This window comes from Eublepharis macularius, chromosome 7, assembly GCF_028583425.1.
Source record: "Eublepharis macularius isolate TG4126 chromosome 7, MPM_Emac_v1.0, whole genome shotgun sequence".
Taxonomy (NCBI): Eukaryota; Metazoa; Chordata; class Lepidosauria; order Squamata; family Eublepharidae; genus Eublepharis; species Eublepharis macularius.
This window is the reverse complement of record NC_072796.1, coordinates 82682099-82700866: the sequence shown is the minus strand read 5'-3', so window position 1 is coordinate 82700866 and position 18768 is coordinate 82682099. Positions and strand designations below refer to the sequence as shown.

The following is an 18768-nucleotide window of genomic DNA, read 5'->3' as shown; positions in this document are numbered from 1 at the left end:
CTCTAACCATGGAAGAGTTTTTCCAAATATCCAGCCTGAACCTTTCTGCATGTAATTTAACCCCTTTGCTCCATTTCTGTATTTCTGTTAGGGTAAATATTCATTGCTAAATTTTCAAGTTAAAAACATTGCACAACTATTTTCCCTATCATTTTTAAAATGAGATTTTTCTTTTACACTCAACTTGCTATTTTTGGTTTAATTTCAGCTTAAAGATTGCTCCTGATATTTTGTGTACACAAGCTACCTTCACTTAGCTTCAGAGCTTTACTGAAGAAGCCAAAAGGTAATATGTAAGAAGAAGAAGAAAATAAAATACTCACATATCACTGCGAATGGTCCCAGTGGCAGCTGCACTGTGAAGGTAGCCTGGCTTCCGGGCATGGATCTGCGCAAGGAATGCCTTTTCAGAAGTTGGTGATGGAACAAGGTCATCAAAATGAGTCCGACCAAACTCAGAGTCCACATTACTCTCCGTCTCACTTCCAACTTCTGTGGGAAGAAGAGTGATGATGGTACTATAGTATGTCTCTGTTGTAATTTATAGCATTAGTTTTCTTTACATTGTCCGTTTAAATGGCTATAAATACAACCTGTTATGCATACAGTGCTAATTACACAGCTAAGTATTTCACTCCTGTGCTGCTGATGCTATTTAATAGGGTGCTTGAAGAAAGTTGATTTGCTGGGGTGCTAGGTGTGATGGTTTAGTGCACTTAACATTTCTAAATTACACAGGGAGTATGCTAAATCCCCACAGACATTTTCAGTAACTTCAACAGCAAAGCAGGTGGTTAGCAGGGCTAGCATGAGGCCACAGTCCAACAGTGGCTTATGTCCTTGCATTCTTGGGTAAATTCCTGACAACTTGGGACTGTTCTTTTCAGGATCACTTCCAGCACTACCTAAGTAGCATTAATTCATGCAACTTCACTTCATGAACAAGGGGTGGTTTTAAAGAGGTATGTGTGTAAGTGGTCATATTTGCCTTCATGATATTAAGGCTTATGAATATGGCAATATCATAAGCCCCTCTGCTCATGTGTTTAAAACACAGACAAGCTGCCTGACTAGGCAGGAGATGGAAAAGTACTGGAATGTGAGAAGTGAAGTAAGATTAACTTAGCCCAACACCCTGGAGTTTGTGCATAATGATAGAACAATGGAGGTCTCCAGAAGTACTTGAATGAATCCATTCACACACCCTGCAAATTCTACCCTTTACCCACTCTATTATAGTCTCACCCATCCAGTCATCGTGGGTCATCATATAATCATTTTACACCTATAGTTCCTCTCAGGAAGACCAAATCAAACCTTCCTAGTTCATTGTCCCACCTTGGAGACAGTTCACCAGCCTTATAGTCTCGCCCTAGAGACAGTTTACCAGTCCTTTGTCCCACCCAGGGAAGAACAATTAAGGCATTGTTTTAGGGAAGAGACTCAGTCCTGCCCTGCGGCATGTTTCACAGTATATCTGACTGTCCTGCTATGTGCTCTCTGTGTGTGTTCTGGACCTTCCACATGCCCTCAGATGGCATGTCTGAGCCCTTCTCTCTCTTCCCATGAAGTACTGGTCACTGAAGCTGCTCTCCCTCGGACACCCACCATTTTTCTGGACCTGGTAACTATAAACCCAACTGCAACTCTCTCCAACTTTCCTCCCTGCTTTTTTCCCCCAGTTAGCTCTGTATGTGTGCTGTGTGTTTTGTGTGCAGTTGATCTGTAGTATTTTAAATAAAAACCCCTTTTTAACTGAACATCTGCCTGCTTATTGAAAAGGTTCTCTAGAGGAAGGGATCCTTGTATACATTGGCGCAAAAGATCCCAGTTACCCCCCTCTGGTAAGCTTCTCCTTGTTGCTAATTCCCCCTACTCACAAGGAGATCTGCTCTTTGGGTAACATGTGTGAGATGTGTGTGTGAGGGCAAATCTATCAGAGCAGGACTTTGAAAATATGGCCACAGGTATGTGACTCCCTACTGTACTTTCACACCTTGGAATGGGGTAACTGACTTGGCATTTAAGTGCATTTAGTTTTTATCTGTTTGAATCTTTAAAAATCATTGTATGCAACATAAGTATTTTCTTTCCCCCCAGCTGCACCTTTTTTAAAAAAAGTGAAACATAATTGCACTTTAAAAGCATCAGACCTGAGTTTAGTTCTTTCACCAGTGAAGACATAGTATTGGTAATAGAATCTGCTGCTACCAGTAAGTCATTTCTTAAATTTCTTCTTGTGCCTGAGAGAGAAGAAAAGCAAAGAACTCACCTATTTCTGGCAACATATATGTATTTTTGAGCTCTTTAACATCATACAAGTTTGACAACCTAGAGCATAACTAAGGCAGACATGTAACAAAGAGGGGGGAAAGCATCTTTGAGCTCTTTGCAAGACAGGAGGCTTCTGCAACTCTAATTTGAATATGTTTTCTGTTTTCCTGTACTTCATTCACAGCATGGGCTGCTTCGTTTAATTAAAATGTCTCTAAACCAGAATCAAATACAATATACTGCACAAGTAGTGCTGTCACTGTGTGCCCAAGGCTGCTTTGAGCTTGCATTGTTTTCTAAGAACAGCTCCCTCACCCCACCTGGCCATGTGGGAAATTGCTTTTGAAACCGAAGAGATAATCCAAAACATGGTCAGCTGATCAAGGGAAAAAGTAAAAATATTCATCTAGGCATGTCCAAGTATTGAAACAGCTTTTTGGTATTTTTATTGCATATTGTTATTATTTCAAGATTGCAAGCTAGCTTGAGTGATTTGCTGGAAACAGAATGGTGCGGTATAACTCCCCACTGAGCAAAGAAACAACAAAATTTGTGAATCCATGCAAGTTTAATTTAGCTGATTTGGAATGAATTTTCCTCTTCCACTTCTGATGAATCTGTCATAAAACTGAGAAATGCTGAAATACAGATATTTATCCTTCTACTGCTGCAGTCTTATACACAAAGTTGCTCTGTACTGCACTAACACAGGGAAACTAGTGCTCATAATTAAAGAATCACTCTGTAATACGGCCGGATGAAGACGGCTCTGGGCAGTCAAGCAGTTGGCATAAAGAAGTATCACTTTACCACACAATATAGAGCATACTTGTACATTATGCAGAAGAATAATAGCTGCTATGGTCAGAAGAACACAATGCATCTTTCTGTACTTGACTAATACAGGATGTTGTGTCTCTTAGAGATAATTGAGAAAGCTTACACTAATGAGACAGCTTAACTTGTATTCTCATATTCCACCCTCCATTATACATCAATCCTAATAAAACCCTTCTCACTGATATTACTGGTCCAAAATGTATCTTTTAAAAATCTTTCTTAAATTACAACCCCATTTTCATAGACAATATGTGGCATGGGCAGAAGTAACAATAGAGCAGCAGAGCACAATTTCTCTTCATGGCAATTGTATGTGGTGGTCATGTTGTTGGCATGATTGTGGGTGAAACTGCCCTTGTGATGGAGTTTCCAGACTGCTCAGGACAATCTGTTTTCTACTGGTTGTTAGCTATGTTCTCCATTTCACACCCGATGCATACTGACCCTCCGTCCCCCTTCTGTTGCTGTGTTGTCACATGATGTCATGATCCTCCACCCACTCTTTAAAATCTTTTTGTGGTACATGAATAGCATTGTACAGGAATAGTACAATTCCACTGCTTTGCAATAAATGTATTAACTACAGAGGGCTTCACCAAATTCATTAAAATTCTTGAGGTGATAACATCCTGCTGGAGAAACATCTATTTTTGTAAGATTTAAAATAAAGTGGAGTTTATGTGAGAATGGGCTGTTCATGATTTGTGCCCAAATGGAGGACATCATGTGGAAATGGGCAGGGGTGGGGGAGCATATCAATTGGTGGCTGAAGAGGGGAAAATCCTTTGTGTGAAAGCAGCCCAAGGTTAACCAACAGCCTATTTACTGACTACACCTGACTGTAACTTCTTTGTAACAGGGGGAAGTTCACCCTACTCACCTTGTGCAAAAGCTTCCTGCACATCTCCTCCCACGCCTGTCAGAGAGTCCTGAGGTGTATGGGCTGGAGTAGAGGAAGCAGATGCAGATCTGATGGGCATAGGAATAGGCCGACTGATAGTGTGGCTGGGAGAAGAACGAGGGGAGCCTGCCCCTTGGGTCTGGGGGGAAAAGGTACATACAGGTGAGCATGCCTTACAAAAGAAAGTACTCCAGGGCTGTCATCTTCATATCCATTTCAGCCGCACACTAGTCAAAAAACAGATCATGTCACACCAAATAATAGGATATTCCTGATGGAAAGCTAATGCATTTTCTTTTGTTAGTTAACAGAGCCAGATGTACATGTTAGCAAAAACAAAGCACAGGAAGGGGGGATAGGTACAGGAGCCAAATAGATCCTGTTCATAAATACGTGAGCTCAAATTGACATTGTTTAAAAAAAATAAAATTTTAAGTTAAAAAAAATAAATACAGTACATTGATCAGAATTAAGTGATATGACTGACTTGAAACTCTGGAGAGCCCCTGCCAGTCACAGTACATCAATAGTCTGATTCAGTATAAGGACACTTCATGAATTGAATGGAAATGTCTCTTACCTATTAATGAGAAAAAAGATTTTTTAAAAACATTTTTTTCCTGTTTTTTTCTTTTGAGGGGAAGAAGGACTAATTTTAAAATTTATTAAACAATTCCTCACCAAATTGTTCGCACTGCAAGATAGTAACAATACAATATTATTTATGTAACTTTCCCATCCACTGATGCTGAAGTTAAAAGCTCTGATCTGAGTGCCATGCTTTTGATGGGGCTTCTCAACCCACTTATTGTTGAGCTGTCTCAATAGGTTAACAAATGATATATTTGACACGGGGACACTTCAATAGCACAGTCAATACTCGGAGGGGAGACCACCAAGGGAAACTGACATTGTAAGGCCAAGGCAAACCACCTCTGCTCATCTCATGCCTGAAATGTCCCATGGATGGGGTAGCCATGAGTCTTCTTCTTCAGAAGCAGCCTCTGGATTGCATTGTTTAAAATCCATGGCCACAGCAATTCCACATTTCTTCTGCGTATCTTCTGGTAATATTTAGTTAAAGGAGACATGGGACATAGTTGCTGTGCTCAATGCTTCTCTGCCCCTGTTCATCTTTACTGCGGCTTGCAGAAGGTGGGGAAAGGTGATGTCATGTCATGCGCTTGCTTTAACTAAACATTATTTGGAAACATGGGAAGAGATGTAGGCCAATGTGCCATTTGGTTTTAAAATGCAACGCAAAAACATGCCAGGGAAAAACATGTTTGAGAGTCCATTACACGAGCCTAAGGGGTATGTTTGAGTGTACAAGGGGTTTTAGCATCAGTCACAACCAAGTCATGCAATCAGAAAGCTGGAAACACAAAGAAAATATATAAAGATCAGATACTATTGCTGTCAGTCTCTGCCAAATAAGTGCTCCCCCACATATCAAATAATGATGATGATGATAAAAAATAATACAGAATGGTTTCCAATTGGCAAAAGTGTCAGACAAGGATGTATATTAACTCCCTATCTGTTCAACCTCTGTGCAGACCATATCGTAAGGAAAACTGGACTAGATTTAGAAGGAACTGGAGTGAAAATTGGCAGAAGGAACATTAACAATTTGAGATCTGCAGATGACACCATGTTACTTGGAGGGAAAACCTGGAATTTGTACTGATGAAGATCAAGGGAGAAAGTGCCAAAACAGGATTACAGCTAAACATCAAGAAGAAAAAAGTAATGACTACTGAAGAATTACACAATTTAGGACTGACAATGAAGAAACTGAAATTGTTAAAGATTTTCTATTCCTTGTCTCAATCAGCAACCAAAAGGGAGACTGCAACCAAGAAATCAGGAGGAGACTGAGATATAGAAGGGCAGCCATGAAGGAACTAGAAAAGATCCATAGGGATAAGGATGTGTTACTGAAAACCAAGATCAAGATCATTCATACTTTGGTATTCCTCCATTACTATGAATGGCCATGACATTTGGAAAATGAAGAAAGCTGACAGAAAGAAAGTTGATTCATTTGAAATGTGGTGCTGGAGGAGAGTTTTATTGATACCATGGATGGCCAAAAAGACAAATAAGTGAGTTCTAGATCAAATCAAGCCTGAATTCTCCCTAGACGCTAACATGACTAAACTGAGGCTGTTGTACTTTAGTCACATCATCAGAAGACAAAACTCACTGGAAAAGACAATAATGCTAAGGAAGCTAGAAGGCAGTAGGAAGAGAGGAAGACCTAAAATGAGATGACTTGACTCAATAAAGGAAGCCACAGACTCCATTTGCAAGATCTTAGCAAGGCTGTTAATGTTAGGACATTTTGGAGATTGTTAATTCATAAGGTAGCCCTAAATTGGAAATGACCTGATGGCACATAGCACACACACCCCTCTTCTGTTCTTGCATTCTCAGCTTTTTTCTTGGTTGACTGAAAAATCCAAGATGGGGGAAACCACTGGAACTCATTCTATTCTATTATTGTGGTTAGTGAAATTATTTAAATTATGCACCACCTACCCACTTGACTATAGACCACTGTGCCCTGTTCCCCCAATGCATGCAAAGATCTCCAGTCTTACCCGACTAATATTTTTTATTATATCTTCCTCACTTGTACTGAAGGCATCTCTCAGACTGTGAAGATAACTGAAACAAAAAGGAGTCTTCACAAATCTGGAGTCCATCAGAACCATTCACAGTAGAAGGATTCTATTCAGCAAAAAGTATGTTTCAATTACTTTCTCTAGGATCCAAGGGTCTTTCCACATCATTGATTGAAAGCCCTCCAAAGTAGTGAGAGGAAAGTAAAAAACAAGACACTTGCAGGAACAGAGAACTTCAGGATGTTAGGTATTCTAGTCTTTCTCTCACTCATGCCCAAGGCCTCCAAGGCAGGCAGGGAGAGACACACACATCCTGCTGGTGTTTTGTTTTATTTCATTGGGTTCTGTAACAGATACTTCCTTTTCTTTTGCAGTCAACCTTTTATGAGAATCACATCTGTACTTTCTCACTGACTGCACATCTATAAAATCAGAGTAGTTAGTCTGTAGTAGCAAAATAGAAAAGAGTCCAGTAGCACCTTTAAGACTAACCAACTTTACTGTAGCATAAGTTTTCGAGAACCACAGTTCTCTTGAAGAATCTTAAAGAGAACTGTGGTTCTCGAAAGCTTATGCTACAGTAAAGTTGGTTAGTCTTAAAGGTGTTACAGGACTCTTTTCTATTTCATATATAAAATGTGGCAGGAATATAGTTTGGATTTATCCTGCCAAGAAATCCTCAGTATAATAATATATTTGAAGAAAAAATCTGAAGCAAAATATGTAGCTCCCTCTGCTGGAATCTAAGGGTAAACTCATCAGGGAAAATTACCTGGCTGGTACCAACAAAGAAGCTTGTTTTGAAGTTAAAAAAATGCAAATGGCACTGAGTTGACACCTAAGGCATCGAAATATCTACAATCTGCCATCAAATCAATGCCCTTTAAAAACAGGGTATATAACAGCGCCAAACTGGACACTTTTTACCAATACCTTTGTCCCCACGGAAACTTTTAAACCCTTTTGTACTGTGGTCAATTCCACACAGATTATCTGACCAATGTATTGTCGAAGGCTTTCACGGCCGGAGAACGATGGCTGTTGTGGGTTTTCCGGGCTGTATTGCCGTGGTCTTGGCATTGTAGTTCCTGATGTTTCGCCAGCAGCTGTGGCTGGCATCTTCAGAGGTGTAGCACCAAAAGACAGAGGTGTAGCTGTCTTTTGGTGCTACACCTCTGAAGATGCCAGCCACAGCTGCTGGCGAAACGTCAGGAACTACAATGCCAAGACCACGGCAATACAGCCCGGAAAACCCACAACAGCCATTATCTGACCAATGTTTTTGGTCTGACCAATGATTATCTATACAATGTTTTGTTCCCCCCCTTTCCTATAACACTGTGGTGCATTTGTGCACCTCTAGGGGTTTCACTGGCTTTTCTCCACTTTTTCTCCAACCTGCTTTGTTCCATAGTTTTGGAAAAGATCACAGAAAAACCAGGATGACTGCTGTTTGGGAGGGAAAATCCTGATTTTCCAGCCCACATGGTAGCTATTTTCCTTGATCCTGTCCCTGTGGTAGCCATGTCCTCCCTGTTCTACCAGGGACTTTTTATTTTTTTAAATTGGCACCAGAATATTGTTATACCGATATACTGTTGTAACAATAGGTATAGCAGGTTCTCTGAATTTCAAATTTTCATTTTTTTAAAAAGTAAGACTCTAGTCCTTTCCCTTGCAGAGATATAAGGAAAAATGGAAGGAGCTAGAGACTTCCCTTTTTTAAAAAAGGTGGGAAGGCAGAGATCTACTTCATTTGTTGTTACAATGGTATAGTGACAGAGTGATATTCTAGTGCAATTTTTTTAAAATTGCAAAACCCCTGGTGGCCTAGGGAGGGGATGGCCACTTCTGGGGGACTGGGACAGGAAAACTGATGGGAAACCTGCCAAGTGGAAGTCCTGTAGCTACTGCACTTTATCTGCAGCAGCTCCAGCAATAGTAGGGCTGCCAGGTCCCCCGGTGGGGACAGAGATGCTCCACTCCCAGCCTCTAGCCCCCACTATCACTTACGTGGCTGGTGGGGGGGGGAAAGGCCTGGGAAATGGGCCCAGGAGAACCTCCTGGGCCAGTGCTCAGCGCGTGCACTCCTGAAGGGCACGATGATGTCACCTCCATAAGTGACGCCATTGCACCTGCCTGGCAGCGCAGTAAGTGCCAGGTTCCCCCGCCTCCCACTGGGAGGGTAAGGGGACCTGGCAACCCTAAGCAATACTGAAACCACAAAATCCCATCCTCACATGGAAACCACTAGCACTTTCAAGATGATATTTTTTGCAGGGAGAGGAAGGAAGGAATTGCTTTGGCAGTTGCATAGAGGTGACAGAATATAGAGGGAGGTGCACATCTGACATGCATATTAGGATGTTCATCCAAATGTGGCTGTCATCCATCTGTAGTATATTACTTCTTCAGTTAGTCATAGTGCACAATCAGAACTGGAAAAGCCAGGCTAACAGTTTGCTGTGAAGATCAGACGCACTTGCTTGACTGTTCAGTAGCAAAGATTTGTTTTTTATCCCCACTCACAGTGAATTTCATCTGCCTTCAGTGATGTTGTCAGGTTGCTGAACCTGATTCACTATGTGAGACAGTGTTGCCATCCCATTCACTACATGATCTTTGCACTGCATGAAACAAAGAAGGGGAAAGTCCCCTAAATGGGACAAAAGCAACAGTATGTTGGGTCTATGGGTAGGCATGAAATAAAGTGAAAGACCACTAAGGTCGCATTTTTCCAAGGGGCTTTTTGCAACACTCAGAACCCACTTTTCACCATGAAAATGTTCAAGTATGAAAATCTAGTGCAGCAGAACTATGTCATACGTTTAAATTAGTCTGCATTCTAAAAAGTCATTACTATTACTAATTACTAATCAACAGCAGCCCATACATGGGCTTTCTCTGTGGTGGCCCCTAACCTATGGAACGGCCTGCCTGAGGAAGTCAGGAGAGCCTCCACACTCCTGGCTTTCCACAAACGATGCAAAACCGAATTATTCAAAAAGGTCTTTTTCTCAGATAAGAGGGCAGTATTGTAAGAAGGGGGGGTGCAGATGTTTTGCTAATGAGTTAGGAACCATAGATTTCACCATTATGTTGCCTTACATATTATCTGTTGCTTTAAATACGTACTCCTATATACCACCTGTGCCTCATGTTGTTTAATGTAAGGCCTAGAATTGATTATGTTCTGTTTCTGCAATTCTTCAACCCCATATTGGATCCTTGCTAATGCTATGTCTTTGTAAACTTGTATTCATTTACCCTATGACATTGTTTATGGAAATGTTCTTGACACTGTATGGAAATGCCTGCCCTTGTCCTTGCCACTGATTGTACTAATCCCACACTATGTAATCTGCCTTGAGTCTCAATGAGAAAGGTGGAATATAAATGACAAATAAATAAATAAAATATTATAGACTAAGATGTTTCATTATTGAATGCAAACAGCATCTTCAACCTATTTTCTGTAATTATTTAAAAAGTATTATTGTTAACAATCTTTTTCTTTTTTAACCTTTTCCCCATAAAACAAATCCAAAGCAAACGTAAAGTATTGTTTATGTTATTCTTCATCAAGCATAACCCAGAATTTCTTACTAAATTAACAGTGAAGTCCTAAGCAGAGTCACTCTAGTCTAAGCCCACTGAAATCAATCAGCTTTGAGTGGAGTAACTCTCTTTAGGATTTCACTGTAAATCATGTCCCAGCCAAAATGTAATAAAGGCAAGTTGCTAGATCACCAATGGCTCAACAAGACCATTTGGTTTTAAAAAATTAATGTTGGTATTTTAATTATCTTGTTTTTAACAGTATTTTTAAAGCTACCTTCGGAGTCTTTGAGCTAGAGATAGCACCACAGAAGTAGTTAAATAAATGAAATAAATTAATCTGTGCTTGCATCTCTCTACTGCATGCAGATGTAGCTGAACTGAGAAATAAACCTGTTCTTTACCATGAGAAATCCCTCATAGCATTTGCTAAGAAACTGAAAGCAGTAAGCAAGTACTGATTTCAGTGCATGGCTTATGCATGTGCAAATGGACACATAAATGCAGCCCTATATAAGACATTTAAATACTAAAATGCTACAAAACTATTTTTGAAATATACTAGATTATTAACTTGGATCAGTCTTTAGAAAGTTATCTTTTCACTTTGATCTAGAGTATCGGCTTGCAGAGTTAGGTTGCAGCCCCACAGCTAATTACGTTGTAAGCTTTGTATAGACATTGTATGTTGATGTGATAATACTTTATTTATTTATTTATTTATTTTATTATTACATTACATTATATTTATAGACTGCCCTCCCTGTCAGACGGGCTTTGTTGTTGTATAATCTGTATTGATTCTATTCTTTTTTCCTAATATAAAAAGAAACAAAGAAAATTATCTTCAAAGTCCCCCCTCCTAATAATTGCTTGAAAACAATGGATTTTTTTTTAAAAAAATGATGCAAAACCAAATTATTCATAAAAGCTTTTTATTCAGATAGGAGGGCTGTATTGTAGGAAGGGGGTCTCAGATGCTTTGCTAATGAGTTAGGAACCATAAACTTCACCACTGTGTTGTACTGGATTCCTGCTAATGCTATGGCATTGTTTATGGAAATGCTCTTGATACTGACTGTACTAATCTCACACTGTGTAAATCCACCTTGAGTCTCAGTGAGAAAGGTGGACAATAAATAAGTAAATAAATAAATAAATAAAAGTCAAAGAGTTTTCAAGGCTATTATTCTGGAGACATTTCAGCTCAGCTAGTTGCATTTCACCTACCTAAATTATCTCTGCACTTTCAAATTAGTTGGAAGCTGCTCATGTCCATGCACGATTATAGCTTGTACTGAACAGTGCTAAAGAGTTACAGCTCTTCATGGCAAAAGTGACCATATATCAGTAGTGTGCCAATGAAATCTCTTGCATTTATTACTGACCTCTCAAGAGAACGATAAATCTTAATTAGCTGACTATGCAAAGTACTTTAACTCCTGAGATAAAAGGTTAAAGGTGTGCAAGGTAATGTTATTTATCAGTCTAGAGCATGAACACGCATTTCAAGCAGATATAGCACAGCACACATTTGGATCACAGCAGCACTCCTTAACAATTAGTGACATCTACAGGGTAAATAACTTACTCCCTGCTTCTGTTCTTCTTCCTAAAGAAAGATTGGACCATTAAGAGTCAGGTTAATCTGAGTTTAAAGTAAAAGACAAGTGAAGCTACAGAGTAGGCAAAAAATCTATCCACTGATTGTAAAACAAATCCTTTGACTTGAAGCCAGTACTCTTCTGAACAGCAGTGAGAGGGGACAAACAACACAGGGGACAGTTGCCTTTATGTCCTGCTTCTCAAGTTCTAGAGCCATCTGACTAGTCACGGTTGCAAACAAAGTGTTAGAATAGATAATTTGATCCAATAGGCATTTTAAATTTTTACCATATACGTGAAACAATAGATACAGCTGTATAGCACCACACCTTCACGTTACATTGTGTACCCAAATTCAAGCTTCTGAACCCAATTTCCCAGTTCCTAATGCTGTTGTCTCGAAATATAATGTGAAGACCAGTTCCAAAGGCAGCAAAAATGAGTTTACAAAGCAGTTTTGTCCTGCTCTGCTGAGACCCTAAGTTAAAATCAAACAAGGCACTACCGAAAGAATAGTGGGCAAAATGTATACCCTGTTAAAAAGGAGGTACTTCTTCATTAAAATAAGTGACTTAAAATAATATGACTGCATATTACATATTAGGAAAGTTCCAAATAACTGAAGTTATCTTTTTTAGGCTTCATTACTCTGTGGCCAAGAATGTGAATGTATACACGTTTGTCACTTTTCAGATCTTTCATGCTGAAGAAAGAAGTGTATAAAACAGAGCATATGACAATGCAGCTCCTTAATATCTGAAAGCAACAAGAAAATAGTTTATTATCTAGAGAAGAGGATATTTGGATCTCATCTCCGTTACTCATGTTTTAATGAAAAGGTTGGTCATGTTGCAAGCAGGGATGGACTGGCCATTATAACCACCAATGGGCTGATGGCCTGCCCCCCATACTGCGTAGCCTGGGAAAGACAGTGCCTATCTCGGGGAAGGGTTTTCTTCCCAGTCCACTCCTGGTTGCAAGCTGCAAAAGTTGTAAGGGCAACACAAAAGTTGGGAACAGTCAGCTTACTGCACTGACAGAGGAGCCATTTCCCACAACATGTATCTATGGGAGGAATGGCCCAGATTGGGCAATTCAAACAACAACACCTCCCCACCCCATTATGCTGCATACCACCCCTCTATTTAAGCTGCCTTATTATGAAATTGGAGTATCTTACCTTGAGCAATTTCATGAGGCCTTCTAACTGAACCATGAGCTCTCTCCGGCTTTCCTGAAGAGCAGACATCCTCTGTTCCAGCTCATCCTTCCTTTGCCTGAGAAATATATATTTAAGATTAGACATAGGACCACTGGGGGTGGAAAGTGATGTCAAATCACAGGTAACTTATGGCGACTCCATAGGGTTTTTGAGGCAAGAGACATTCAGAGGTGATTTGTAATTGCTTGGCTCTGAGTAATGATCCTGGTCTTCCTCAGAGGTCTCCCACTGAAGTACCATTCAGGACTAGACATCGGCACAAACAGCATTACGAACGGAAAAAAAGTCATGAACAGGCTGCTTGGCTGCTTGCGAATGGGCCGTTTGTGATGAGCCATTCCAGCCGAACAGGTGGTTGGGCACAAGCCTTGTTTGTTGCGCTCGGCCGCTGTTCAGGAAGCTAGACACTCAGGCGCCTTCAATCAATTGCCTCGGCAACAGAGTGGGGGAGTGCCTGAACTCTGTCTGCACTCCCTCTGTCTCCCTGGACACCCCAATCAAAGCCCAACTTAGCTTGATGGGCAGGTCTTCCTTCCAAGCGTGGAGCTGCAAATCAGTTACAATTGGTAATGTGGGAGCAGACACCAGGGAGGAGGGAGGGAGGGAGGGAGGAGGGGGGTGTTCTGTGGCCATGGGAACTCCACTCTCATCCCTGCAAACCCTGTTACGCAGTTCTGACAGCCAACCACAGGCCTCCTGTGTTTCTCAATGAGTCCTCAGCTTATAAAAGGGCACTGTGCTCCCAGTTCTGGTTTCACTTTCAGCAAGCAGTGGAGTGGGACAGAGCTGTTAATAGCATTTTGGGAGAGAGAGAGGGAGAGTGCATCGGAGCTGGGTTTTTTTCTGTGTGTGGTGGGTGAGATAGAGAGACATCCCCTCTGGTTCCAGGGCTGCTGCCAGGGGCCTAGCTTAGTGGGCACCTCGGCTGAGGACTCACATTACTATCAGTGCCTGATCTGGTCAGGTCTCTGGGAGTGTTGTGCTAGGGCTCTACCCCCTCCCTCTGGTTCCAGGGCTGCTGCCAGGCCCTGGGGTCAAGCTCAGTGGGCACCTCGGCTGAGGGCTCACCCTGATTATTATTATTATTATTATTATTATTATTATTATTATTATTATTATTATCGGTATCAGTATCAGTATCAGTATCAGACAGTGCCTGATCTGGTGGTCAGGCTTGTGGGTGTGCTGGGCTAGTGCTGTAGCCTCAGCTTCAGATTGCAGGGCTGCTGCCAGGCCTTGGGGCCAAGCCCAGTGGGCACCTCGGCTGAGGGCTCACCCTGATTATTATAATTATTAGTATGAGTATCAGACAGTGCCTGATCTGGTGGTCAGGCTTGTGGATGTGCTGAGCTAGGGCTCTACCCCCTCCCTCTGGTTCCAGCTGCTGCCAGGCCCTGGGGCCAAGCTCACTGGGCACCTCGGCTGAGGGCTCACCATGATTATTAGTGCCTGATCTGGTCAGGACTCTGAGAGTGCTGGGCTAGGGCTCTACCCACTCCTTCTGGTTCCAGGGCACCTCGGCTAAGGGCTCACCCTGATTATTATAATTATTAGTATGAGTATCAGACAGTGCCTGATCTGGTGGTCAGGCTTGTGGATGTGCTGAGCTAGGGCTCTACCTTCTCCCTCTGGTTCCAGGGCTGCTGCCAGGCCCTGGGGCCAAGCTCACTGGGCACCTTGGCTAAGGGCTCACAGTGTTCTCTCCTTTTCTGTTCTCCTTAATTCTAGTTTTGTGGCACAATGAGTCTTCCTGTTGTGGTGGCCACCAAGGGTGGTCGTGGAGTGAAGTGCAAAGGCAGTCCTCCTGGTTTACTTGTGGAAAGCAGTACTGGGTGTGGCTCATGGGCAGCAGACAGTCCTCCCACTCCCCCCAATTCACCTGTGGGGGCTGCAGAGGAGGCCAAAAAGGTCTTTCCGCAGGGGGGAGAGGATCTCTCTCAACATTTTGAGGAGGAAATGGGTGACGGATCCCTGGAGGAATGGGTTGTGTTTTATGAAACATCCCTCTCATCCCCATCCCAAACTCTTGGTGGTGTCCTCACCTGCAGTCCACCCCTGCATAAGCAGATGCTTTGTCCACCTCTGACCCGGAGGCATGGTGGCTGGGCACATGGGGGGTGCCGCTGGCGAGTGGCCAGACCCCCTGTCCCCTGAGGGGAGGCGGTACGCCACCGCCTCCCCGAACCCGCCAGGCCTGGTGGCTGCAGTCTTTACCCACCCTGTTGCATAAGTGGATGCTTTGTCTGCCTCCGACCTGGAGGCCTGGTGGGCGGGCAAATGGGGGGTGCTGCCAGCCAGCAGCCAGACCCCCCACCCCCTGAGGGGAGGCAGCATGCCAATGCCTCCCCGAGCCCGTCAGGCCCGATGGCCGCAGTCTTCACCCACTTGCTGCATAAGTGGATAATTTTCCTCCCATCCGCAGGCCTGGCAGGCTGGCACATGGGGGGTGCCGCCGGTGAGCTGCCAGACCCCCCACCCCCTGAGGGGAGGCGACACACCTTCAGGACCACCGCACAGGGCACAAGGGAACTGGGGAAGGCGGCTCCATTTGTGTTGCTTGGGAGTTTCCTGGGGGCATCGAATTTGGGAATGTATAACTTTGCGATCCATACTGCAATCTTGACCAAACTTGGATGGTGGCTGGAAAAGAGCCTGCTGCACATTCCCTGTGAATATGGGCTCTCTAAGTGCTAAGGGGGCTGCTATGGCGCCGACGAACTCCGAACACCAAACCTGTTCATTAATGGGACATGTTTGGGTCCAGTCAGCTGTTCGTGTTCATCGTTGGGAATGAACACCGAACAGCCTGTTTGGGTTTTTTTCCCCGTTCATGCCCATGTCTATTCAGGACTGATCTGGTTAAGCTTCCAATATCTGATGAGACTGAGCTAGCATGAGAAATCCATTTCAGGGTTCCCAATGCATCAACACGCAGTGAAAAGCCTACACTTGCTAACATTACATAAGACAATCTACACATATATTGCATGGGATTTCCTACACTGGAAATAATAATATTCCTCCATTTTACATGGAGAAATATTGTTCCAGTTTAATCTGCTGAACTGTATAGCAGTTGATGGTTATGAATATTTTATTCAAAATATTTTAATCCCATAGTTTTGAGTGGCTTAGATGGATGAGAAACAATAATTTAAAACAAAAGAACAATAAAACTATACATATACATTATGATTAGAGCACAACTAAATCATAAACCTAAATTAAGCCACCTCTTATGGACATTTAACAATCACAGAAACACACAAATTTTAAATCCAGAGGAGTTAGCCATGTTAGTCTGTAGTAGCAAAATCGAAAAGAGTCCAGTAGCACCTTTAAGACTAACTTTACTGTAGCATAAGCTTTCGAGAATCACAGTTCTCTTAGTCAGATGCGTTTACACAAATTTTAAAACATCAATAATAAACATCAGAAGTCCAAACATTCAAGTTAACTCATTCTCAGGAGAAGTCCTTCTGAAATAAGCACTTCTTATATAGTTTCCTGAGGGCTAAAAAGGACAGAATGTGATGTCAGGCAAACTATTTCACAAAAAGAAGGCGGCCAGTGAGAAAGCTCAATTTCTGCCTAAGCTATCTAGATTACCCAAAATGAGGGAACAGAAGAGACTGGCGAGCATATCTGAGCATGCACACAGGTATTTTCTAGATGAAGTTGTCAAAGATATGTAGCCTCCAGATTCTGAAAGGCTTTACAGGTAGCTGAAGACAGGGGAGCAGATAAAGGTAGGTTGGCTAGTGGGTGGGAGGAAGAGATAGAAGCAGGAAAAGAGGAGAGAATATGGGGACTGGCAGAGAGAAGAAAGAAGAAACAATGGGGGAGGAGATACAGGGGGAAAGGAGATACCCAACTTCAAGTCTTTGTGGTCCCTTGCTAGTTTCTCTAAAATCATATAATCTGTTCTTGTCAGGAAATGGAGGGCCACATTTTGTTCCACTTAAGTTTCTCAGTTGTGTTAAAGGGCAGCTACATGTATCCTAGAACTGTGTCCCTCTCTGGAGGGGCAGCAGTATATTTACTAGATGGAGCAGAACAGAAGAGGGCATGTTATAATATATGCTCTAATACTATGATTCCTTCAGTTGCACTGCCTGAATTACAGTGCTATAAATGAAGCATCCTATGATCATAAATATGTATTATTCATAACAATGATCAAATTTATCTTGAATAATGGAAAATAGGAATAGAAAAGAGCAAGGGTCCAGTAGCACCTATAAGACGAACAAAATTCTTCAGATACCATATCTGAAGAAGTGAACTGTGAGACTCACGAAAGCTCATATCCTACCACAAATTTTGTTTGTCTTATAGGTGCTACTGGACTCTTGCTCTCTTCTACTGCTACAGACAGACAAATGTGGCTACCCATCTTGAAAACAGGGGGAAATTGATACATCAGGGTTTTGAACTGCAAACGAAAAAACTTGGTAGGTGTGACTGCTTGGTGTTTTCTCAGCTATGCTACCGTCTACTGTCACACCTTCCAGTAGCAGTGACCCAGTTGATGGGTTGCATGTGGTCAGCAAGGCAGTGTTAATAAATAACTGTGTTGGATTACTGCTATTACAGAGGAAGCCTTGGGAGGGAGAATAGGAATTAGAGGTAATTTTTTCTGTCCCTTTACTTCTGGAGTGATACACACCAACACCTTTGTTTCACAACAAAAGAAATGTTTATTGTCTCTTCCTTAGATGGGCTTGTGCTTAGAGGTTTGGTGGATAAGGGAAGGAATGTAACAAGGGTATTGGCTATTTACAGCAATAGAAAACAGAAGCTCTGCTTTAGGAAATTTACAGTTACACACACCCACAGCTTTAATGGAATGACAAGCTGTTCCTGTTGGAGAGAGAATTATTCTACTTTGCACTTCTCCCTGAACCCCAGGATCTTGAAAGGGAGCTTGTCTCTTGGGCTATTCCCCTCAATCCCCTTACAAGTCACTAACCCACTATCTTGCTTAAGGGAACACAGGATACCTGCTCTATTCCTGCCTCTCCATTGGCCCATGAGCCTCTCCATTGGCCCATGAGCCGTATGTACCTAAACTATAGATGGATGAGTCCTTTTTCTTCACCTGGCAAAGCTGAATTCCCCAACTATTTTTCCTCCTTCTCCCAGAGGTTCCACAGCCTCCCATTGGCAGATGCTGCTAAGTAACTGCATACTCCCTCTGTAGACAGGGATTTGCTGTGATGCCTGGAGGCAGAACAAGAGGCTGCCTGTTACAGCAGGTAAAAGTAAATTTGAGGGAGAAATTGAGTTGACCAGGAATTTGGAATAATCCCTAACAATCAAATGAGGCAGCTGTCCCCTTCAACTGCTGTCTTCCACCAGTGAGTGAAGACTCTTGTTTCATTTGACACCAATAACTGTTATTGACCCTTCTCCCTCTTCTTGGTATTGTGGTTTTGTATGTGTGTGTTTTTATTGAATTATTTTTGTATTACGTAAATGATTTTTTAAATTTAAATTAGTATTTAAATGTTTTACATTTTTTAGCATATTGATCTTTTCCACCCTGGGCACCCTATTTGGGTGGAAAGGTGGCATACAAATGATTTAAATAGAATAAACTATAATAAGTAAGCACCTAAGGCATAACTGTAAACTAGGGTTGCCAACCTCCAGGTGAAGCCTAGCAATCTCCCGGAATTATAACTGACTACAGAGATCACTTCCCTTGGAGAAAATGGGAGCTTTAGAAAGTGGAC

General features: G+C 42.1%; 1 protein-coding gene across 6 annotated transcripts in view; it reads right to left on the bottom strand.

Moving 5' to 3' along the window:
- The window catches only part of DTNA (dystrobrevin alpha), a 236753-nt gene that overhangs the window by 15222 nt on the left and 202763 nt on the right, over positions 1-18768 (bottom strand). For 5 of the 6 annotated variants that reach the window (XM_054984554.1, XM_054984555.1, XM_054984558.1 and 2 more), the window contains 5 exons: positions 12989-13085; positions 11795-11815; positions 3995-4154; positions 2154-2243; positions 324-492 (listed from right to left, as the gene is read on the bottom strand). In XM_054984554.1, the coding sequence (XP_054840529.1) occupies positions 324-492; positions 2154-2243; positions 3995-4154; positions 11795-11815; positions 12989-13085 (537 nt within the window). The remainder of the gene's footprint in view (positions 1-323; positions 493-2153; positions 2244-3994; positions 4155-11794; positions 11816-12988; positions 13086-18768) is intronic. The other variant, XM_054984556.1, reaches the window with a different exon arrangement.